Source organism: Nilaparvata lugens, chromosome 8, assembly GCF_014356525.2.
Source record: "Nilaparvata lugens isolate BPH chromosome 8, ASM1435652v1, whole genome shotgun sequence".
Lineage (NCBI taxonomy): Eukaryota > Metazoa > Arthropoda > Insecta > Hemiptera > Delphacidae > Nilaparvata > Nilaparvata lugens.
Genome location: NC_052511.1, coordinates 7,154,050 through 7,179,961, shown reverse-complemented (window position 1 = coordinate 7,179,961; position 25,912 = coordinate 7,154,050). Strand labels below are relative to the sequence as shown.

General features: G+C 34.9%; 1 protein-coding gene across 2 annotated transcripts in view; it reads left to right on the top strand.

The window, feature by feature from the left end:
- The window catches only part of LOC111063241 (brain-specific angiogenesis inhibitor 1-associated protein 2), a 552,780-nt gene that overhangs the window by 487,118 nt on the left and 39,750 nt on the right, over positions 1-25,912 (top strand). For both annotated transcript variants that reach the window (XM_039433822.1, XM_039433823.1), the window contains exons 5-6: positions 10,436-10,497; positions 18,899-18,970. In XM_039433822.1, the coding sequence (XP_039289756.1) occupies positions 10,436-10,497; positions 18,899-18,970 (134 nt within the window). The remainder of the gene's footprint in view (positions 1-10,435; positions 10,498-18,898; positions 18,971-25,912) is intronic.

Genomic DNA, 25,912 nt, shown 5'->3' with positions numbered 1-25,912 from the left:
ACCTCCCAATTGCTGGTCAGGAACCCGATGAGAACTACTATCCAAAAATTAGTTGCCAGCCCGGGAATCGAACCCGGTACCTCCCAATTGCTGGTCAGGAACCCGATGAGAACTACTATCCAAAAATTAGTTGCCAGCCCGGGAATCGTATCCGGTACCTCCCAATTGCTAGTCAGGAACTCGATGAGAACTACTATCCAAAAATTAGTTGCCAGCCCGGGAATCGAACCCGGTACCTCCCAATTGCTGGTCAGGAACTCGATGAGAACTACTATCCAAAAATTAGTTGCCAGCCCGGGAATCGTATCCGGTACCTCCCAATTGCTAGTCAGGAACTCGATGAGAACTACTATCCAAAAATTAGTTGCCAGCTCGGGAATCGTATCCGGTACCTCCCAATTGCTAGTCAGGAATCTATACATATTAAAGATATTGTTACTTTGGGATATTACTCAAAACTTCAACCTTCAATGAACCTTGAAAATCTTCTACCTTCAATGAAAACCTCAACCTTTAAACTAAACTTCAATTGAACCTCGATTCAAGTTCATTGTCACTCTAACACTATGACACATATAAGAGATGCTTGATAGAGAATACATTCACACTTGAAAATGGTTTTCGAAAAGTTTAAACTATTTGTGTTATGATGAGATAGAAGGAAGGATACCTGACAACTTTCATTGTGCTTCAAAATTGATGAACTCTAGCCTCAACTTGCAACTTGGTCCCTTCTCCGAGCATACAATTTCCTCATTTGGAAAACTAGAATTCCTTGAAATTCCACTTAATACTCCACAAATTCACGAGAAACATCCTCGAATGGGAAACTCAAATTCCTCGAAATTGTATAACAATCCACGAGAATCACTCTCGATCTCCAAAGACAAGCAGAACGTTACTTGATCGATGTTGTTTTCCAGAGTACCGCTCCATCTTTTCCTGGGGGATTTGTACTCTAAAAACTTGAGCAAGAAAATCGAATGTCGGAATTGAGTTGACTGATAGCCCCCTCATGATTATGCCTCGGAGTTCAACCAGCTGACAGGTTGGGATATTTCGATATATTAAATCAATGAATTATCGACGTATATCAGTCACAAGTATAACTCGATATTTCTATATATATATTTCTGACAAGTAGGATTATTCCGATATATTATATCAATGAATTATCGACGTATATCAGTCACAAGTATAACTCGATATTTCTATATAATATATTTCTGACAAGTAGGATTATTTCGATATATTATATCGATGAGTTATCGACGTATTTCAGTGACAAGTATATATCGTTATTCCTATTTATACATCGATATATCGCATTATATTGATATCGATATATCAGTCACCTCAAAAGTAAGTTGCTTGTTAGAGAAGCAAGAACAACACTTGAAGAAAAGTGGAGGAAGGTTCAAAGTTCGAGACCCAGAGTTCGAGCTCAGAGCATCAGGTATTCCATTATCTCAGTACAGTTGTTTGTACGGGAGACAAATTGGTTTCACCTGCTCAAAAAGTCGATTCCTCTGCTCGCAGTTCGAGACAAGTGGAGGCTTTTCTTTTCTGCTATCTGATGAGAAGAGTTAGATCAGCCCTGAGTAACTGGCCTCTCTTGGGCTCTTTTTTTCTTTGCTTTCCGCTCTCTTTCGCTCTTCAGCTCTCAATTTATCACGTGACCTAGCTATTAACTTCCGTGTACTCTGTTGTTCTTCAATGGTATACCACTCTAAGGTTATCTCGTTTGGTGTGAAGTAGTGTTCAATTTGCCAAGTATTCGTCACTCATATTGGAGTAAAACGGATGGAGTTGAAACCTTTTTGCTATTCATTGAACTAAAAGAAAATGGAGTCTATTTTTTTCATTTTGAGAGGAATGATTGAGTGTTCAAGCTGTTTTCGAGTAGCGGCAAAAATAAGAATAGATGGATAATGAATAATAATTCTACTTTTATTCTCGTATTGTCGTTCAACATTACAATAGTTATAGACGAGACATATTTATATTGACCATTATAACTCTATATGTACGTTTTATTTGTCAGTTTGTCTGTTCTTGTGTATTTTATTGGTTAAAATAAAATACTTGGTCTTAAATATGGACTAAATACTTAGTGAACTTGGCCTTAGAAGAGCATAAGCAGATAAAAATATATGGACAACGTCAGAAATTACAGTTAACTTAGCTAATTTATGACCTAAAATGGTTATTGTAGAGAATATACCAATAAAAATAATATTGAAGTTGGATTTTTAGGCTGTTCAAAGGCTGAAAATAAACTTTCTACTCGTGATATTTCAAGTTTTCCTATTTGTATATCATCAAGCTATCAAAATTAAAAAGTTTTCTTAGGAAAACATTTTTTTCTGATTATTACTATTGAGATATGAGAGCCTAAAGTTCAATTTTTGGGACATAACATTTCAAATTAGATAAGATATAAATCCATGAGATTTATAGTATGGATTCTTCATGGTATTGTTGATCTAGTAAAACAAAAATTTTCTGAAAAAATCAATTTTTAAGATAGTTATTCAATTTACTGAAAATAACCAAAAAACTTTCGGTTGAGTTATTTTTGGTAAATTGAATAACTTTTTCAAAAATTGATATTTTCTGAAAATTGTTGTTTTACTAGATCAACAATACCATGAAGAATCCATCCTATAAATCTCATGGATATCTTATCTAATTTGAAATGTTCTGTCCCAAAAATTTGAACTTCAGGTGCTCATATCTCAAAAAGTAATGACAGGAAAAAAATGTTTTCATGAGAAAACTTTTCATTTTGATATCTTGATGATTTACAAATGGAAAAAACTTAGAAAATATCACGAGTAGAAAGTTTATTTTTAGCCTTTGCACAGCCTTAAATGAAAGAAGTAAGCCTAAATACACGAAACAATATTAAAGAGTAGCTCTAGAATCAAGTTTTCTCAATTCACAGAGGATTGTGAAAGTTTACAGATGGAATTGAATGGGAATGATTTATTTCAAATGCTAATAAATATTAATTTTATTTAACGAAAATCCTAAATAAATGGTGAATCACCCAGAAGCTTCTGATACTTCAGACTTGACAACAGGGTTAACAGCAGATAGAAATTCGATGAGAACTACTATCCAAAAATTAGTTGCCAGCCCGGGAATCGAACCCGTACCTCCCAATTGCTGGTCAGGACCCGATGAGAACTACTATCAAAAATTAGTTGCCAGCCCGGGAATCGAACCCGGTACCTCCCAATTGCTGGTCAGGAACTCGATGAGAACTACTATCCAAAAATTAGTTGCCAGCCCGGAATCGAACCCGGTACCTCCCAATGCTGGTCAGGAACCCGATGAGAACTACTATCCAAAAATTAGTTGCCAGCCCGGGAATCGAACCCGGTACCTCCCAATTGCTGGTCAGGAACCCGATGAGAACTACTATCCAAAAATTAGTTGCCAGCCCGGGATCGTATCCGGTACCTCCCAATTGCTAGTCAGGAACTCGATGAGAACTACTATCCAAAAATTAGTTGCCAGCCCGGGAATCGAACCCGGTACCTCCCAATTGCTGGTCAGGAACCCGATGAGAACTACTATCCAAAAATTAGTTGCCAGCCCGGGAATCGAACCGGTACCTCCCAATTGCTGGTCAGGAACCGATGAGAACTACTATCCAAAAATTAGTTGCCAGCCCGGGAATCGAACCGGTACCTCCCAATTGCTGGTCAGGACCCGATGAGAACTACTATCCAAAAATTAGTTGCCAGCTCGGGAATCGAACCGGTACCTCCCAATTGCTGGTCAGGAACCCGATGAGAACTACTATCCAAAAATTAGTTGCCAGCCCGGGAATCGAACCCGGTACCTCCCAATTGCTGGTCAGGAACCCGATGAGAACTACTATCCAAAAATTAGTTGCCAGCCCGGGAATCGAACCCGGTACCTCCCAATTGCTGGTCAGGAACCCGATGAGAACTACTATCCAAAAATTAGTTGCCAGCCGGGAATCGAACCCGGTACCTCCCAATTGCTGGTCAGGAACCCGATGAGAACTACTATCCAAAAATTAGTTGCCAGCCCGGGAATCGAACCCGGTACCTCCCAATTGCTGGTCAGGAACCCGATGAGAACTACTATCCAAAATTAGTTGCCAGCTCGGAATCGAACCCGGTACCTCCAATTGCTGGTCAGGAACCGATGAGAACTACTATCCAAAAATTAGTTGCCAGCCGGGAATCGAACCCGGTACCTCCCAATTGCTGGTCAGGAACCGATGAGAACTACTATCCAAAAATTAGTTGCCAGCCGGGAATCGAACCCGGTACCTCCCAATTGCTGGTCAGGAACCCGATGAGAACTACTATCCAAAAATTAGTTGCCAGCCCGGGAATCGAACCCGGTACCTCCCAATTGCTGGTCAGGAACCCGATGAGAACTACTATCCAAAAATTAGTTGCCAGCTCGGGAATCGAACCCGGTACCTCCCAATTGCTAGTCAGGAACTCGATGAGAACTACTATCCAAAAATTAGTTGCCAGCTCGGGAATCGAACCCGGTACCTCCCAATTGCTAGTCAGGATTGTGAAAGTTTATGAAAAAAACGATTCGGTCTACGTTGATAAGATAATATTTGGATGTCGGAAGGTTCAATATTGTTTCGGATGTGATGTATCAAATAGATCTTGGTGATCCGTAGTACTTTCTCATCGATCCTTATGCCAGATTGAGAGCAGGAATCATCAAGTCTGAGGTAAAAGAAGAGAAAATAAAGTGTCGAACGAAATATTATAAATAGTTAGCCAGATATTCTTTACTCGATACATGAGCAAAAATGAATGGAGCTAATGAAACCTTTTTAAGGCTTCAAAACCTTCTATCTCTCTTGTCTCAACGATGGTTTCATCAAAGGATTTTAATGAAATCATCGAAGGATTGATTCTCATTGAAAATCAATTAATTATATCTAACTTGTCAATAAATAATATGGAATGAGACAAACAAGAAGGTGAAGTTATGAGAAATTGAAAATAAATAGAAGATGGATATAAGTGAGAATATCCTTGTGAGAAATAAGCCAGTATGGATTCTATAATAGATTTAATAAACTCTATGAAGCATGAGACAGAGTCTCCTTCTTAATTCTTAGAAAATTTCCCATTAACTTCGCCTTAATTTATAGCCCTCTCATCATTAGATTCATTTTCTATCTTGCTTGAATTTTTCTTCTTCTTCTTCTTCTCCTTCCCCTCCTCCTTCTCATTATTCTTCTACTTCTTCTTCTTCTTCTTCTTCTTCTTCTTCTTCTTCTTCTTCTTCTTCTTCTTCTTCTTCTTCTTCTTCTTCTTCTTCTTCTTCTTCTTCTTCTTCTTCTTCTTCTTCTTTTCTTCTTCTTCTTCTTCTTCTTCTTCTTCTTTTTTCTTCTTCTTCTTCTTTTCTTCTTCTTCTTTTCTTCTTCTTCTTCTTCGTCTTCTTCTTCTACTTCTTCTTCTTCTTCTTCTTCTTCTTCTTCTTTTACATCTTCTTTTCTTCTTCTACATCTTTTCTTCCCCCTTCATCACTCTTCTTCTTTTTTCCCTCTTCTTTTCTTCTTCTACATCTTTTCTTCCCCCTTCATCACTCTTCTTCTTTCACATCTTTTTTTCCCTCTTCTTTTTCTTCTTCTACATCTTTTCTTCCCCCTTCATCCCTCTTCTTCTTTCACATCTTTTCTTCCCCCTTCATCTCTCTTACTGCTCCCAACCCTTCATTCCCATTAATTTTGTTCAATCTCCTTTTCTTCCGCATACATCTCACTTACTCTCCGTTTCTCTTTCACTCTGTGTGTCACACCCTCATTACATCTCTCTCCCACTCCCACGTATCCAATCCTCCCCTCTCTCTCCATCATTATCTGTTCGTGTGTGAGATACACTGTCGAGAATGAGGAATGCAAGGAATTTCCGTTTTCCTTTATGTCGTTTTAAATTACAGCCATTGAAATTCTCTTGGCTCCAAAAGCAATCTAGTTGCTTCATGAATGATATTCCGCTCGAATTATTTCTGTCAGTCCTTAAACACTGTTCGAATACAGAATATGCTTTGATGTTGGGTGAGATACAAATTATATTGAGCAAAATTCACTCGTGTGTAGCCGGTTAAATTTTTTTCTAAATTATAACACATATTTTTCAAAGAGAGCTGTCGATGAACCAGTTCTCTGTAATGAGCAAAGGAATCTCGTCATTATAATGGCTTCTGTATTGGAATGTGCTGATTTCACTGCTTCTCACAACTTATTTCACAAATTATTATTCCTCTCGGAAATAGGTGTTTCGGAATTCCATATTTGAAAAATATATATATTCTGTATTTCATCATTTTGATTGGCTAGCCTACATCATACTTTTATAGTATCACGAAACTCTTCAGCTTTTCTATGACAAATCTCATTTGAGATTCAAATTATTGATGAAGCCTGATGACGAATAAAAAAATTATAAAGTTTATCGGAGATTGACATTGGTGTAATAATCGGAACCGGTCTTTCTAAGTATCAATAAATCTGTGGTTTTCTGGCAATTTCTTAGTCTTTTTCATTTGAAAAAATTATGATTGATATTGACAATATTGGAAGAAACCAGTAGAGAGACTATAAACAATTCAGAATATAATTTTATCTCATGTAATAATTTGATAATATTCATGTTTTTCATAAGATAATATCCTAACATTCGCACCTTATCAATCTTGGAAGAAAACATGATATTGAAATTATTCAACTGATGTTGGACTTATGTGCGTACAGATATACGCGCCGCGAACATGAGCAATTCACTTTTAATCAGCTGACTATATCTGTATTTTCACAGAAACAGTAAGATACAGATATAAAAAGCTTGGCATCAGCTGATTAGAAGTGAATTGCTCATGTTCGCGGCGCGTAAATCTGTACGCACGCACCTATATTATAATAACATTATAACCCAATCATTTCAACGGAAATAACCTGTTATTTATTCCTCAAGCAATAGAGGTGGCTAAACCAATGAGTGAAACCATAATGAATAATATTTTGATCAGTTCAAGTCGCCATAGAATAGCTGAATGGAAGAAATATTCAATGTTCAATATAATGCCAACTTCTGGCTCATGCTCCAACGATCGTTTTGCCAACGGTCAATCCAAATCATCAGTCTTTCTTCAACTGCCAAAAAAGCTCCATTCCAATTTCTTCCAGTATTCATACAATCTTTAAATTCCATACGATACATTCTATTGGAAATTGCGATTTGAATTAGAAATAACAATAAATATTATCTTATTATAATATAATAATAATAATAATAATAATAATAATAATAATAATAATAATAATAATAATAATAATAATAATAATATAATAATAATAATAATAATATTATCATCAGCAGTAGTTTGTGTTCAATCCCAATTTTTATTAGAATTATTTAAGCTGCATTTACACCAAAATTATTCACAAAATGTTTATTTTTCCGTCCTTATAGATTCTATTAGATTGAACGGAACTTGACAAACACATATGCTCATCATATGTTTACTACGTTATGTTCAATCTAATAGAATATTCAAGGACGGAAAAATGAACAGTTTGTTAATAACTTAGGTGTAAACGCAGATTAAGAATCAAATTCATTACTTAATATTAATTTCGTGTGATGTTTCACATTTATAGAATGAATACAAACATGATTAGACTAGAATATAGAAGAAGAATATGAAACTAACATAAAAAACAACAAACTAGGAATATCCTATCATATGAAGCGAACAATTTCTGTATTTATATACCTGGCTATTTTCATATCTGGTTATTTTCATATCAGGATATTTTTATATCTGGTTATTTTTATATCTGGTTATTCATGTTTAACGGATCTCGAAAACGGCTCTAACGATTTTCATGAAATTTGGAACATAGTAGGTTTATGAAATAAAGATTCGATTGCACTAGGTCTCATCCTTGAGAAAACTCGCTGAACGACATTAAAAGGATAATTCATCCTTGGCTGAAACAGCTGTGAATAGTGAAAAAGTGAGTATGTGAAAAATCAAAATACCGCATCTTCGAAATTCATAAGATGACGTTTAGCCAGCTGTGAAATATAAACACGATCATTTTAGAGGATTGTGTTCTTTTTATCAATAAATAAAAATCACGAGCGAAGCTCGGTGCCCTGATATTAAACATGATTAGATCAAGATATGAACTCAAAAATTTATTCTTAGGAAGTGCTGCACTCAATCCTCTCTCTGCGTAGAATATTGAACCATAGAAAATTAGAAACTGAGAGTATTTTAGTATTTAGAGCATTACACTCTTTTTCATAGGATATGGGACAGTTTTCCTCACAAGTACCCACTCTATGCACCCTTGATAAGCATGTTCCAGGCTGACATGTTCGTGATAAACTTGCTCTTCCCCACTGAGACGGCGACAAGGGAAGTTTTCCAGTCCGAAATCTGTTGTTTCAAGAAAACGCTCGTAACTTCCACACCATTTCCTAACGAGGGGCAGAGTGAGAGAGTGTCATAAATTGCATGCGCTTTCTGCCGCCTCAAAAAGGTGGCTGCTGTGAGGCACAATGTTTGAGGCACGTTGTGAGGCAAGCGTTGTGAGGCACAGATTCGTGAGGCACAGTGTGTGTGAGGCACAGTTTTGTGAAGGATAGAGTCTGTGAAGCACAGTTTTTGATCGAGGTACCGTTTTGTGAGGCACAGTGTGTGTGAGGCACAGTTTTCTGAGGTACAGTTTCGAGAAGAATAGTGTGTGAGGCACAGTTTTTGTTAGAGGTACCGTTTTGTGAGGCACAGTGTTTGAGGTAAGCTTTGAGACGCACATTGTGTGTAAGGCAAAGTGTTGTGAGGCACAGTTTTGTGAGGCAGAACGTTTTGAGGCACAGTATGAGGGACAATATACGTTAACGACCCACAGCCTCATCTCACGACTGTGTCCTCATCACTTAAGGCAGCGACTCACACTGAACTGAACAGCCAAACTTCTTCTACTAACATTACATAAAACATCACACCACCTCGCTTCTGCATTGATTCGTAACACTCACTCTGATGAGCTGAATGTCTGAGTGGTTTTCTGAGGAATTCTGCTCGAGATAAGAGAGAATTAGTTTTCTCGTGCCAAGAGAATGAGTGTGTGAGAGAGAGAGAAAAAAGAAACAGCGATAGGGGGTGAGAGTTAGAGAGAGATATTGAAGTCAGCTAGAGGAGGAGTGTTATTTATTGGTTGATTCATTTATGATATCTCTCTGAGAGAGAGAGAGACAAAGATGATTGATTGATTAGCTGCCTTTATTAAAAACCTAGGAGGGCGAAGTTAGTGCCCAGCCCTCTCTCTTACACTTAACCCTCTAATACAATTCTAAGTAAAACTAAAACACTGTACAACAAAGATTATAAGATAAAAAAACTAATTTTACAAAATAATAAAAAACTTCCAAATAGCGAATGATAGAAAGAAAAAAAAATTCAAAGAAAAGTGAAAATGGAAGAAACGTCAGTTCAAAATCCATAGATCATTTCGATAGAAGTAGAAAAGAAGAAAGAGAGGAATAAATTAAAGAAGGAAGAAAGGACACATACACATACACCACACACACACACACACACACACACACACACACACACACACACACACACACACACACACACACACACACACACACACACACACACACACACATCAACACACACGTCAAGATTTATTGAGCATTCCAGCCGAGTCCACCACCTCTGATTCACCGCAAGACAGCCGCACCGAACCGACGATGTCCCTCAACAAGCCTTAGCTCAGCAGGCAGAGAATTCCACAAACTACAGGCTGTCACAAGGAACGACTAGTTGTACATAACAGTCCTATGTGTTGGGACAGCCAGCAGGTGGGATCCATGCCGCGTTCCTCCACGACCAAAATCGGTAATCTACTGCCAGATACTTAGGGGTTTTAGTTTTCATTATCAAAATTTAGAGAGACGGAGAGAGAGAGTGGGAGAGGGAGTGAAAGAGAGAGAGACAGACAGACAGAGAGAGAGTGAGTAAGTGAGAGAAACAGTCTGTGGAGCAGGGGAATATAAAAAGAAAGAGAGTGAGTGTGTGTGTGTTGGACAGAGACTGAAAGAGATAAAGTGAGTGAGAGAGAGTGAGTGGATTTGGGGAAAGCGTCTTGAAACCATACTTCATGCAAAGTTTGTTATGAAAAGTGGCTGCTTTCTTAGCCAAGTTTTACCCACTCATTGTGGTTCAAGACTATTGGAATGGAGAGCTCCCAAAAACTGGCTATTGTGCAACCTAGCCCAAGAATATCTTTCTAAAGTTTCAATGTTATTGGACTGAGGTATTTTGAAATGAAAACAAAAATGAATTATGAAATTAGTCACAATAATTGAATAATAATTTTGTATTGTTTTTTTTCCAGGATCCGCTCTCATGCAGATAGTGGAAGTCTACAAGGAGATCCAAGCTCAACAAATGAATATTGTGAGTATTCTTTCAATTTTTATACATTCTCATCATAATAATATTAATCCAATTATTCATAAAATTGTGTGCAAATACTCAAATTGTGGGAAGGTACAACATCATGACGGAAAACTTGAATATGGCTCGGTTGCACGAAAGCCTGTTACACGTAGTCTGCTAAGTTTGTAAGCCTGACTTTTAATCACGATTAAATTCCACAAGAGCCTATCAGAGAATGTTTTTTCTGAGAAGAAAGCTTCTCTGATTGGTTCTCGTGTCATTTAATCGGGAATTAAAGTTAACAGATCTTCTGTGCAACTGAAGGTATTAGTCTGAATAACAGTAATATTTTGTGAAAGTTCACCTAGAAACCACAAGATTGTGGAATGATTGACCGTTACATTCTATCAAATCTTTCTTATTTCGTTTATTACGCGACAAGTAGAAACAGAATATTATCTTGAACTCAGTTGTTGAAGTTGAAAAGCTTTCTAAAGGTGCGTACAGATATACGCGCCGCGAACATGAGCAATTCACTTTTAATCGGCTGATTATATCTGTATTTTTACAGAAACGGAAAGATACAGATATAAAAATCTGGTGTGGCGCACTCACACAACTTTCCTTGCCGTTATGAAAATTGATCACCTGACGCTAGTGTTCCCGAGCTTCTCAAGTCTACTATTCAAAGATTTGAGCCAGCTGGTGACAGGGCAATAACGCTGGAGACACACGAGGTCTGCTATCTCTTCATAGTGAATCATTTAATAGAATCAACAGTTGCCAAAAGTTTGCAATTGGATAATCACATTTTCTTGAATTTCGAGCTTATTTTTAATTTTAGGTGAAAATGTTACTGAACATTGTGATGTACCAATGATTGTACAGTCCTCAAAATACAGAATAAATTTGTTCATAGGCTAGTACAAGAACGGAATAGCTTCTATCACCGTAGAAACAATACAATCTTATCTGAGGTAGATAGACGACCATTATCTGACTTACAAAGAAGGAAATAAATAAATCTGTAATTGTATGCCTTCCAAAAAATTAGTCAATGGAAAAAACCGTATACGTTTATATGCCTATGGATTGGAACAGTAAAGTTATATTTGAAGGTTAGTTTCGAAATGAAAACATAACCCTAAAACAAACCAAGGCTAGCTCATTAACAAGTAGCAAATTGAGAAGGCAGTTCAACTAAACATCGATCATAGAAATAATATATTATTAAATTTTTCATTTTTATACTTTCGTTTCTAGACCAAATAAGCCCGAATATTTATTTATTTAAACTACAAAGAAAAATATACTTGTTAAAAATATATGAACAAATTAGCTTAGCCATATATAACGTTTGAGGGTCGATATTCTAGCGTATAAAAAACAATATTAACAAAAAATAGGAAGAAATATTTATTTATTATGATGTTCGTTATTGTTATAAACATATATATTATTATGTCTACTTTATGTTATACAAGCATGTCTATGTTCCATAATCATTAGCTGTTCATTGAAGCCAATTTAAAAGCATATCATCATAGATGAATTCTATTATTTATGTATTATTATAATTATAAAAAACTAAATAATAATTTGGAACAACTTCAAATCAGGAATTTCACCCTATTTTAAAAGCTTTAAAGTTGGACACAGTGACACCACCCATTCGGCGTATTGGTTACGTCACAGAATCGGACCAATCCCGAATTAATATGTAAATTTGGCAAGATAAAATTTGGAGGAGAAATTGAAGTGAAAATTAGAAGAGGAAGACTCGAGGCCATTTTGCAAGGATCATCGGTAGGATGCAGACCTAGTCCACGTACCTAATTGTTCAAAAGCTTTAATTTCTGTTTAATGTAACTTAATCTTCGTTTTTCTGTTTTTTAAAAGCTGTTCCAAAGTTCCTATAATAATTGTGATATTAAGATTTTAAATTTCATTCAAATAAACCCTGAAATTATATCAGTGAAGTCTGTTCAACATTTTTCGCCACGTGGAAGGACCCAGCCGGAACGATATATTCTACGGCCGAATATATTTCGAAAAACCAAAAAACGGAAACAAAAGTCTACGTAAGTTGTTCGAATATATAAAAAGGGATCCCCATAAATCTGCGAAAATTGTACAGCGTATAAATTCGTCCATTTGGAAAAGTCATGACTGTAGTTTTAAGGGTACAAAATTTATCATAATTAAATTTTATAGTATTAAATAAATTTAACTGTCCACGCTGTACTTAGCTAAAAGGTCTATTTTCCTTAGGCGGAACCACACCCTGAGAGTAATTTTAAATATTAATTTGTTCTATTCTCTGAATCACCATTTAATATTAACTTGTTTTTTCTTGTTTAACTAGTTCAGTTTATGACCCTTTCCTAAGGGCTATTATCCATTTTGTTCTGTTTAATTGAAAAGTACCGAACTTTTTATATAATATTTACAATTTAAAGATTCAAATCTGTTGTCAACCAATCTTCATTCTGTATCTATTTGAAAGCTATTATCTACATAATCTGTTCATCAATCTATTCAATATTTGTTGTAAAAATACATCCTTCAGAATATATCCATTTTACCGTTCTATTAAACTGGATTTACTTCATTATACCTCCAAATTCGTTCTTTCTCGACTGACACACATTGATCATTCAGGACTCATCCTGTTTTGCAATAGTCAGACAGTAGCGAGTATAGTATCTATCATTAGATTATTATTTCTTATGGTGGTAAATGGTGGTCGATCTTCTTATCAAGTAACAAATTCTGTCATTGGGGGTATCCCGCAGAATCAAATAATAAATCGACTTCCACTAGCCTACCCCACCGAGGTGAAGTGAATCCTATATTATTAGCCGATCAACATCGCCAAGAGAGGTAGTAGATCGTTTAAACAGCATTAGAATTAAACTCGGTACTCGAAATATTTACTATTTTGGTTCAGCACTCTGCTCTCAGACAACCTATAGTACTTATCAGAGACCTGGTTCGCATGGATTTGCCATTCGATCTGTTGTTTCATACGGTCTAACATCTTTCCAAATTACGGCACAATTATTGGATTCTGGATATATTCGTCATCATTTGGAGAAAAAGTTCACTCCAAAATTACTATCTCTGTCTGATCGTAGTGACAGCAGAATTTATTTTCAGCAGGTTCAAGTTGAACTGCATCTTATTATTAAATTGAATTTAATTCCACCTAACCATATTAAGTTAGAAATTCAGGTCCCTCACTTCGGCTACCTTTGTAGACCGCCAACCTCTTTATTGAGCAAGTTAACTTTTTCAACCTGTTCTATCTACACACCAGCCATTCTACTTCGATACTCTGATTTAAGTGATATCGACAATCCGATTAAACAAAGATTGATCAACCTAACCTGCAAATATCTATCATTGAATCATAACCTCAAATATTACAACCGCTCAATTATTCTTTTTGATCTGACCATTTTAAATATCAATTACTTTTTTTTCTTTATTGTACGTCCCCCCTTCTCTACGGAGCAAATTAAGCTGCAGCATTCACCAACACAAGGTGAGACCTACCATACAAGGAAACCGTACTCAAGACCGAACAATTATAATTCTAATTTATTGTCATATAGTTCCAATTGCATAATTTAGTGTCCCCCCCTTTGGAGTAAGATGACGCTTTGACCCTTTGGCGATGACGATGACCCCTTTGGACACATGACGCTTCAACGGAGGCCGATATCTGACAACATTAATTGTAGAGATTCTCATGTCATTCTTTTCCACTCGGAATGTTTTGTTTAAATTGTATCGGAAGCCTGATAATTGAGAATCTAAAATCAAACTTTTCATAGATGGGGCGGAGCTCCTGAAATTTTTACAGATATGGGACTTGTGGCAGTTGATAAAGCTTATCGATGACTATTCTAGGTATAACTTTAACCAAAATCGTTGGAGCCGTTTTCGAGAAAATCGCGAAAAACCCTGTTTTTGACAACATTTTAGTCGCCATCTTGAATCGAAATTGTTCGTGTCGGATCCGTATATTGTAAGGAGCTTGCGTTCCAAATTTCAAGTCATTCCGTTAATTGGGAGATGAGATATCGTGTACACAGACGCACATACACTCATACAGACCAATACCGAAAAACCACTATTTGGACTCAGGAACCTTGAAACGTATAGAAATTGGGGTACCTTGATTTTTTTCGGAAAGCAATACTTTCCTTACCAATGGTAATAGGGCAATGAAAGTAAAAAGCTTGGCATCAGCTGATTGAAAGTGAATTGTTCATGTTCGCGTCGCGTACATCTGTACGCACCTTAATGTATACGACAACTGATTATTTGTACAATTTATATTGTAAAGGATGCATATTTGGGGAAACCCGTTGTCTCAATTGTGAATAAATAAATAAACTACTATTATTGTTGAGATGGCACTTTACCACCAACTGCATCATAGCACCTTGAACAAAGATGTTGACGTTGAAAACCTTGTTTAAGAGAATAGTTGAAAGGTATGCGACAACTACTGTAGCTGTTTAACTGGCACATATACAACTAACTGCGTTGAAAAAGAAACGTAAAGAATATTAATTAGAGGAATTAGTGTGGAACGCTTTACAGGACGTGTGTCGAATTTCCAGCAAATGCTGAAACAAAGTAAATCTACTTCTTGCCTCTGTGATAGTGTGGATAAGTATTAACTGTTCCAAAGTTGACTACTGTTGAAACCGTTACAAGACTTCCGGAGCAAGTGGAAAGTGTCTCTTCCCTGCAGTTCCAGAGACTGTATTGTAGGAAACAGAATCTAATATTGGAAATGAATTGAAGTGAAATGCAGTGGAATTGAGTTGAGAATATGATGTTAAGTTATAGTCTAACTTTTTGTGTAGTTGAGAAGGTGATATTGTGGTAATTATTCATATTGAATGAAAAAGACTAAGAAATTGACTAAAACCACAGATTTATTGATACTTAGAAAGACCGGTTTTGGTTATTACACCATTGTCAATCTCTGATAAACTAAAAAACGTTTATTCTACTTTTTTAGTTTATCAGAGATTGACAATGGTGTAATAACCGAAATCGGTCTTTCTAAGTATCAATAAATCTGTGGTTTTAGGCAATTTCTTAGTCTTTCTTATTCAATTACAGTATAACATTACAATAGAAAATAATAGGCTATTGTAAGCGAGCATTAATTGATTCTTCATTATAATTATAGTAATAACGATAACTAATGTTAAAATAGAATAGAATAAAATTAAATACAATAAAATTAATAAAACTGAGATGTTGTAAAATAGTTATTTGTGCAACTAGTGCGCAAAGTGACAGTTTGCTGCACCGAAAGAAACGTTTACGCCCGAGCCGTAGGCGAGGGCGGAATGGTTTGTTGAGTGCAGCAGAGGAACTTTGCGCACGTATTTCACATTAAGTTTTTCCTACAGTTACCATTGAATATGAAAAGTGGGTAATTATGGGTAAAATTGCCTGAAATCCATCAAATGTTTTTCTGTGTAATTTTATTATTGATAAAAACCTTAATCCTAAAATCCTAAAGTCCTCGTTGTCCTTGGTTATAATATATAATGAATAATAATTAGCGCGTTGTGCTTCGTTGCACCTCTGCTCACTATAGCAGCCACAGCAGTCACTGTTACCAACTTCATTTTGATTTTGCTGCACTGTTGCTCCATATAACCTACTAAGTATTTTGCGTTGCCATGTTGCAAATCTGGAGTGCAGAAAAATTTTTCCCGCACTAGAGCGGAAAAGTGGTTCTTTGCGTTCTGTAATCAGTGCAGCAATGGCCACTTTTCAACGTAACTGTAGGAAAAATTCAAAACTTAAATATTACATTATCTCACCAGCAACAGAATTATTTGTAGACAATGGAATTACATTCAGTAGCCTACTCACTGGTAGAGATAAACAATAACCATTACACTCCTTCGTATAGCCATGTTACACAAAAACCGGTGTGGAATTTCTGTTTCATTGAAATGATGAATGAAAGTCTCACTGTCACTATGCTAATGATTATAAGCACAAAGTCTATTCTCTCGTAGAAATCCACAATGAGTTTTCAATTTCTTGTTTGATAATTTAGTGTACACAAACATATTTGTTGAAGTTACAAGAAAAGTAGTTTTGTTTTCTGCACTTGGTGCGCAAGCATTTATTTGATACATCACAAATATAATTACAAACTATTACACCTAAACCATAAAATGGTCCAATAAACGTGAAAATCCACATTGAGTTATCAATTTCTTGTTTAATAATTTAGTGTACACAAACATATTTTTGTTGAAGTTACAAGAAAAGTAGTTTTTTTTTCTGCACTTGGTGTGCAAGCATTTATTTGATACATCACAAATAATTACAAACTATTACACCCAAACCATAAAATGGTCCAATAAACGTGAAAATCCACATTGAGTTATCAATTTCTTGTTTAATAATTTAGTGTACACAAACATATTTGTTGAAGTTACAAGAAAAGTAGTTTTGTTTTCTGCACTTGGTGCGCAAGCATTCATTTGATACATCACAAAGATAATTACAAACTATTAGACCTAAACCATAAAATGGTCCAATAAACGTGAAAATCCACAATGAGTTATCAATTTCTTGTTTAATCATTTAGTGTACACAAACATATTTGTTGAAGTTACAAGAAAAGTAGTTTTGTTTTCTGCACTTGGTGTGCAAGCATTTATCTGATACATCACAAATTACAAATTAATGAACACCTCAGAAGGTGATTTACTATGGAATCTTCAACGGTGATTTGTAACTTGGCTTCACGACATAAATCTAATTCTCATTCAGCATTGTGCTAATCTTTAAATCCAAAACTTATGACTCAATTTGGATATTAAACATGATAAATACCTGTAATAAGAAGAGTAGTGATCTATTTGGATCCCGTAATTTATGCATTTTGTAATCTCTTCAAAGGAGCAATTACTCCTTTAAATATTCTCAGCGTTTGTCCTCATCCTCATTTTGAATATTTTATCACATTAACATTCTGTAGTCCCATGGAAATGAGTAGTATTACTTTCATTAATTGGGCCATGCTTTACAATTTACAATGTTCATAAATCATCTTTCCTCTCTGTAGAAGGTGTCTCAGTTCCTCTCGATTTCAGTTCATTTAGGCATCACTACATAACCTAAAATCTCGTAATTGTATAATACTGATATCATTATTCATATTAAAAAGAAAAACTTTCATCAGTGTTCATGATTGTGTATCAAGTATTACATATATGAAATTAACTTAATCGAGTTTTCTTGGGTACAGAATTTTAAACTATGTTCATAAATCATCTTGCTTCTCCGTAGAAGAGATCTCAGTTCCTCTCGATTTCAATTCATCTAGGCATCACGACATAACCTGAAGTCTCGTAAATGTATAATACTGATATCATCATTCATATTAAAAGGAAAAACTTTCATTAGTATTCATGTTTGTGTATCATGTTCTACACATCTCAAATTTATTGAATTCTCCTGGGTACAGAATTTCAAACTACGTTTGGAACATTTGTTGTTTTAGAACACCAGTTTCTCATACTACTTCAATTCAGTATAATAGAACAGAATATTTATTGGGAAATATATATATATATATATATATATATATATATATATATATATATATATATATTATATATATATATATATATATATATATATATATATATATGTCTTTATATATATATATTCCCGTGACTATTGACTTCAAATTTAAAATGTTGATTCATGAGAATTTCAATCTTTCGAGTTCATAGTGAAGAGAACAATATTCGAATCAAAGAGATTGGAATCCTATTGTCTTTTTCCTTTAGAAAAAAATATTTAAAAGGGTCCTGAGATTTATATTTTTATCTAGATTGGAATTCGTATACTTACTTGCAGAGAAAACTAACTACTATAATGTATTCTGTATTTTATTTTATACTGTATTCTGTGTTACTAGGTGTCTAATACTGCATTTCTCCTCTTCCTCAATAGAACTCTCTAATATTCATCACTAATAATTTTTTAAAAGTTTTTATTTATTGATTCATACAATGAGTACATCATTAAAATGATAGGGAGAGAAAAAATATGGCATCTCTTTTCTGTATAGGGCTACTTTTATAGAAATAGAAAGAAAAATAAAAATCTTAGTAACCTTTTTGAAACATGTTGTGATTAAATATTAAATATTAATTTAATTTTTGAAATTTTCAAAAAGAGTACTAAGTTTTTTATTTTTCTTTCTATTTCTAAAAAAATATGGTAACCTTGTGTTATTCCAATGACGATGATTGTAATAATGTTCTACACTACTTCCTCAATCTTTCTAATACGAGTATATCACACTAACTTATTCCAACGATAATGATAATTTTGTTATCTTCTGTTTCAGCTGAAAGCTTTCTACGTGGATCTATTGCTGCCGTTGGAGACAAACCTGGAGAAAGATACGAAAGTAGTGCAGGTGAGTGATCTCCGTCGTTTAGCATCCTGATTAGCTTCAATTATTTATCTCTCTTTCTCTCACTCTCTCTCGCTCTCTCTCCTTCTCTCTCTTTCTCTCTCTCTGTCAGCCCTGTGTCGTTTGTAATTTTTCCTCTCCTCCTCCCCCTTATCATCTCAGCAACAAACTCTTGAAACGAAGCGGCAGTCTGGTAAACGAAGTAATTTTGTTGTAATTATGCTCCTTCAATGAAACTCAAGCACTCAGCATGAGATGAACAGGGCACCCAATTAGATTTTCAGAGATACCATGGCCTTTCACCCTTTGAGAATCTGCTACTCTTTATCTTACGTCATCTCTTCCATTTATCTCCTTCTATTTCTAGTCATCTTATATGTCGTTTGCCATTCATCTCTTTCATTTATCTCCTTCTATCCCAATTATAAGTTCGCACTTCTCTCTCCTTTTATCCTTTATACAATTATTATTACGAATCATTTATCTAATCTATTTTTATCAGTCTTTTTTCCTTTTACCCTTTGAGAATATGTTACTCTCTATCTTATGATATCAATATGAAGTGATAATTAAGTGTTATATTTGAATATGGTTTGATGTTTTAATTTCTCTAAATTCAAAATGTTTAGCTTATATATATTTTTGGACGAAAATTGAACTTGAACGTTTTACAGTAGAAACATAACCTATTTTTTTGTGGACATTTTATTAATTTATCAAAATTTGGGAATGGAATAGATTTGGGCCAAGCCTGTTGTTCCTTCCTAATCATATTTATATGATTTGTGATTCTGTCCACGAATAAATAAATTATGTCCTTCGTCATTCTTTTTCTGAGTTCTCCTTCCTTCTATCTCTAGTTATAACTTTCCTCTCTTTCCCTCTTTCATTCTTCACCCTATTTCGGATCATTTTCCTCATCTCTTCTTGTTTTTAACAGGTTGTTTCCCTCTCACTCTCAATCCATCCAATCATGCTAAACTTCTCTCAATATGAAGAAATGAGACTGAGAATCAAATTGATCGAAAATCACTGATTGATCAAGACAATCTCGAAATTTCCCGAAGTACTTAAGGGTTGATTTGACCTCCCAGGACTTTCATCCAGTTCATGATTATTATTTTCATCAGCTCAATACAGGAAATGGACTGAAACTCGAAGATTAGTATAAGAAAGAAAAAGTTATTTCTCGCCACACTGCACAGAAAGCAGCTGTTTTCCAGTCCCTACATAGATCTGAAAGGCATTGTTTGCAGACGACTCAGAACAGGTTTCTTTCGGCCTAGGCCGGAAAGAGTACCCTTTCCAGCCGCTAACATGGAACTAAGAAAGGTGATCGAAAAACAGCTGATCAAAAAACTTTTCATTATATGTGTTCTTTATTCAATAATTAAAACCTAATAATATCAACTTATTTTCATTTGAAAGAATAAAAAAGTATAAACTCAACCTCCCACATAATTGAACATAATCTTTTAGGTTATTTAGACAAATCAGAATAAAAAAAATACTTGAACAATTTCCTGATATTCAGATAACCTCAGATTTGCTAGAGCTATCACCTTCCACTTCTGCTTTCGGAAGTGCTTAGTAAACAACTATTCTGACTATATAAATATATATATATATATATATATATATATATATTATATATATATATATATATATATATATATAATATATTGTTTATATGTATATGTATATGTATATATATTGTTTATTTTTGTGTGTGGCGAAAAATATAGTTCGCACCACGGGCAAAAATATTTTTCCGGCTCTCAATCTTTTCGTGAACCGAAAACCGATTTCGAGCCGGAAAAATCTCATTTTCTGCTCTATGTGCGAAATATACTATTTAGAAGAAGGAAAAGTATTAAAAAGTGTTATTGTTGATTAAAAGTATCAAACAGAATAATTACTTGAAGTATTTATAATATTAAAAAGAAGGAAAAGTATTAAAAAAAAGTTGAAAAGAATGAGAATTATAACAAAAAGTAATTTTTTTAACTATAAGAGGAACTTTTATAGTAAAGAATGAATATTTTTTTCTCAATCCATAGAAAGAAATTGTATAAAGTAGAGAAAATAATGTATTCTTTGAACTACCTCTCATGCGGAGTAGTCTCCAAGAAATAATCCATCAAATCTCTCTCCAGTCACTCAACCCAAAGACACAATCACTCGAAGTCCAACATTAGGAATGTCTTCTATGTGAAGTGTATGATTTGATGCAACGGTGTATGGATGAATCTTCATTGAAAGAAGATCCTTTGCAGTCCTACTCCTTCTATACTCCACATCTTCTTCCTCTTCTTCTTCTACTTCTTCTTTCTCTCATTCTTCTCGTTTTCTTGTTGTTGTTCTTCTTCTTCTCCTTCTTCTTCTTCTTCACCATCCTCCTCCTCCTTCTTTTTTTCTCCCATTTCTTCGTATTCTTCTTCATGTTCTCCCGTCTTCATCCCCTTCCTCATCCTCCTTGTCCTCCTCCTACTCCTCCTCCTTCTTCTTCTTCACCTTCTTCTTCTTCCATTTCTACGTATTCTCTCTCTATTACTCTCTCACTCTGCTATTTACCCTTGATCATTCAAAGAACTGGAAGGTTCGCGAGTTCTATATCACGTTTGGGGGTATTAAGTCTTTGACAGACAATTCTAGGTCGAGTTCCTCCCTCAAAGCGCAGGAAAGAATGCTTCCTGAACTACAATCAGCAATAAAAGGGAACCTCTATTGAGCAGCCCTCTGGCGTTCGATGTCGGCACTTTTTCCCTGCTTCATATGTCATCACAATGCTCAAATCTCTGACTGTGATTCACTGTGGAGATCCGCTGTAGTAACAGACTCTTGTGAGATGGTCATGTCTCATAATAGAAGGAGTTGGTTGACTTGGTCACATATGCATATTTATCATGCCAGAACCTGTATGACAATCCTCGGATCACATGTTTGAAATACATGTTTGATACAGACGTTATTTATGCATTATATACTAGTAGTTCTGTGTCAGTAGACCTAGCGCAGATATAACGACGTCCCAAACCATAAGAACATCCACACTGATACACTAACTATTTATCTGATCAGATCATGCTCACACAAGATTTAATTATCATATAACGCTTTCCGGAGTTTAGCGCGAGATAACCAGAAGACATCTAGGCACCTATACGAGCTATTATAAGTTCTTTGCATCCTATTTAATAGTGCATAAAAATTGCATTAAATGAGGCATGCAATTTATAGTCTACACAGCTGCTAATTTTTCACCAAGTTACATTGAGATATTGAATTGCATGCGTCATGGCATGCAATTTATAGTCAACTCGACAGCTGATTTTTATGATCAATAATTCTATAGTCTGATTTTTACTCTAATATTGACGTATGAAGGAGGCTCCTTTTTACTTTCCTTGCCCTACTACCATAGGTAAGGAAAGTATTGCTTTCCAAAAAAAATTAAGGTACCCAAATTTCAAGTTTTCTATACGTTTCAAGGTCCCCTGAGTCCAAAAACATGATTTTTGGGTGTTGGTCTGTGTGTGTGTGTATGTGTGTGTGTGTGTGTATGTGTGTATGTGTGTATGTGTGTATGTCTGGGAACACGATAACTCCATTCCTAATCAACCGATTGACTTGAAATTTTTAACTTAACGTCCTTATACCATGAGGACCCGACAATAAGAAATTCAATAAGATTCAATTCAAGATGGCGGATAATTACTAAAAAACCATGTTTTTCACGGTTTTCTCGAAAACGGCTCTAACGATTTTCTTCAAATTCATACAATGGATAGCTATTTATAAGCCCTATCAACTGACATGAGTCTCATTTCTGAGAAAATTGCAGGAGCACCGTAATATTTTTGTGAAAAATGGCGGATAATCACTAAAAAACCATGTTATTCACGGTTTTCTCGAAAACGGCTCTAACGATTTTCTTCAAATTTATACCCTAGATAGCTATTTATAAGCCCTATCAACTGACTTGAGTCTCATTTCTGGGAAAATTGCAGGAGCTCCGTAATATTCTTGAGAAAAATGGCGAATAATCACTAAAAAACCATGTTTTTCACGGTTTTCTCGAAAACGGCTCTAACGATTTTCTTCAAATTTTTACCATGGATAGCTATTTATAAGCCCTATCAACTGACATGGGTCTCATTTCTTGGAAAATTGCAGGAGCTCCGTAATATTCTTGAGAAAAATGGCGGATAATCGCAAAATAAAAACATGTTTTTCAAGATTTTCTCAAAAATGACTTGACCGATTTTTTTCAAATTCATACTCTGTATAGTTATATATCAGCTCTATAAACTAGCATGAGTTTCCTTCCTGAGAAACTAACAGGGGGTCCACCCCATCCTTGAGAAATTTACTTTGTAACCTCCTTCTCGTGCTTGAGGTAGGTGGGTAGAGCAGTTTATTCAAAAGAACACACGTCGATATTTTATTTGTAGAACAGCTGTTTTGACAATTTTTAAAAAATCCTTAAATTTCATAATTCAAACAAAGGAAAATGTACTCTGAAAACAATAACAATAGTATAATCGTAGTTTTAATCAAATTATTAAGCCGCCAATCGGCATAATGTTATTCCCCTAGATTATCCTCGTTTAAGAATGAGGCTTATAGATCAATGAGCAAGGAAAGTAGTGTGAGTGTACCACACCAGATTTTTCCTCTTATATTATCCTTGAAATGCAAAATTTCCAAAAAACCTTGTATATACGTCGACGCGCAATTTAAAAAGGAACATACCTGTCAAATTTCATGAAAATCTATCTATTACCGCGTTTCGCCGTAAATGCGCAACATATAAACATTTAAACATTCAAACATTTAAACATTAAGAGAAATGCCAAACCCTCGACTTGAATCTTAGACCTCACTTCGCTCGGTCAACCAGAAGGAAACCCGTGCTCCGATATGGTTCAATTAAAAACCTGATAAACTGAAAACCTGACCAACTGAAATATTGAAGAATTTAAGATAGGCCTAACCTAACAATCCTTGGTATATTAAGAATCTATATGCGAAATTTCAAGTCAAATACACTAGTCCAGTAGTTGCAGCAACACCAATTTCAATCGCATACTGCCATTATGGGCTAGTACTATATTGGGATAGTGGGTAGTTCTATATCATTATATAGTATGACTACAGATAAAACAGGTTGTCTATGATATTCAAAATTCAGCGAATAAAATTCTGAACAAATAACTTTAAAAATCATACAAATTCATCCTCTCTCTGAGCTTATAGGAGCTTCAGTTTATCAGATATTGACAATGTAATAACCGAAACCGGTCTTTCTAATTAATTATCTATAAATCAGTGGTTTTTTGACAATTATTTCTTAGTCTTTTTCATTCAACTTATAGGAGAACTATTAAATTATAACTAATTACAACGTACTTGTGATTGAGTCTTGTTGATAGAAATAGTATTGAGAAATCTCTATCAAACAATTAAACAATCTGACCAAAATCACACACAATTCACGGAAACTTATGAATTGTAACAAATTACAACGTGCCTGTCTTTGAGTATTGTTGTTGATACGAATGGTTTTGAGAATCCACTTTGAAATAATTAGACAATAAAATCCAAAATCACTCAGAATTACAAAAACTGTTCAATATTTTAACCAATTACAACGTTCGTGAATCAAGTATTGATGATATTTCGATTAACAATACTTTATTACAATGGTGTTGAGAGATCTCGATCGAATAATGAAAAAATCAGAACAAAAATCAAAATGAATCCACGAAAACTGTTGAATTATAACAAATTATCATGTATTGTCAAAATTTCTAGCAATAACACTTCATAGCAATGTTGTTGAGAAATTTCGATCAAATAATAAAAAAATCAGGTCCAAAATCAAACTGAATCCACGAAAACTGTTTAATTGTTACCAATTATCATCATGTATTGTCAATATTTCTATCAACAACACTTTATAACAATTGTGTTGAGAAATCTCGATCAAATAATAAGAAAATCAGTTTCAAATCACTCAGAATCCTCTGAAACTGTGAAATTGTAACCAATTACAACGTACCTGTTATCAAGTATTATTGATGAAAGCAATTGTATTCAGAATCTTGAATAGTTTATGAGTTTATCAGAGATTGACAATGGTGTAATAACCGAAACCGGTCTTTCTAAGTATCAATAAATCTGTGTTTTTTGACAATTTCTTAGTCTTTTTCGTTCAATATGAATAATTACCACAATGTCAACTTCTCAACTACACAAAAAGTATTCAGAATCCTCTATCAAATAAGGAGACAATATCCGAATAGTCATTCTGACCACTACATCGGTTCTAAGACAGTTCAGGTCTGGATGAGAATAGCGAACCTAACCCGAATGAGACGTCAGTGTTTGTAGGGTGCGGGAAAGTCGGTTTCGGTTGTTGGAAACTTGTTTATACTGCGGTTGTCTAGGGCGACCACACACTCTCTTACCCGCCAACCCACTTGCAGATATCCCCGCGAATACTTGGGTAGCTACCCGCAAACCTACTTGCAGGAATACTTGTGTATTCTACATGAAACACTATACAGTCATGTAGAATAAGGACTCTGTGGTTTTCAGTGTGTGAATCTGTACGCACCTTAAATGATGTAAGAGGAATACGAGAAACAGTAGAACTCTGTTGAAGCCTGTGTACTCGATTTCAACTTTTGAGTTACATTTTCGAGAATGCTTGAAACTATTAAGGAAACTGCTTTACTATACTGTATAAATATAAATTGTATTTTTTTTCCACAAACTGAAATGGCTAGAGGATATTGATGTAATAACAGAAGTAAAGTATTGAAATTTCATATCAGTCATGTGATTGAAAATACAATCACAAGCATATCATAATATTTCCATTCATGCATCGATACAATTACAAATCTTAATAGATGACTGAACGAGAGCAACAGTCCT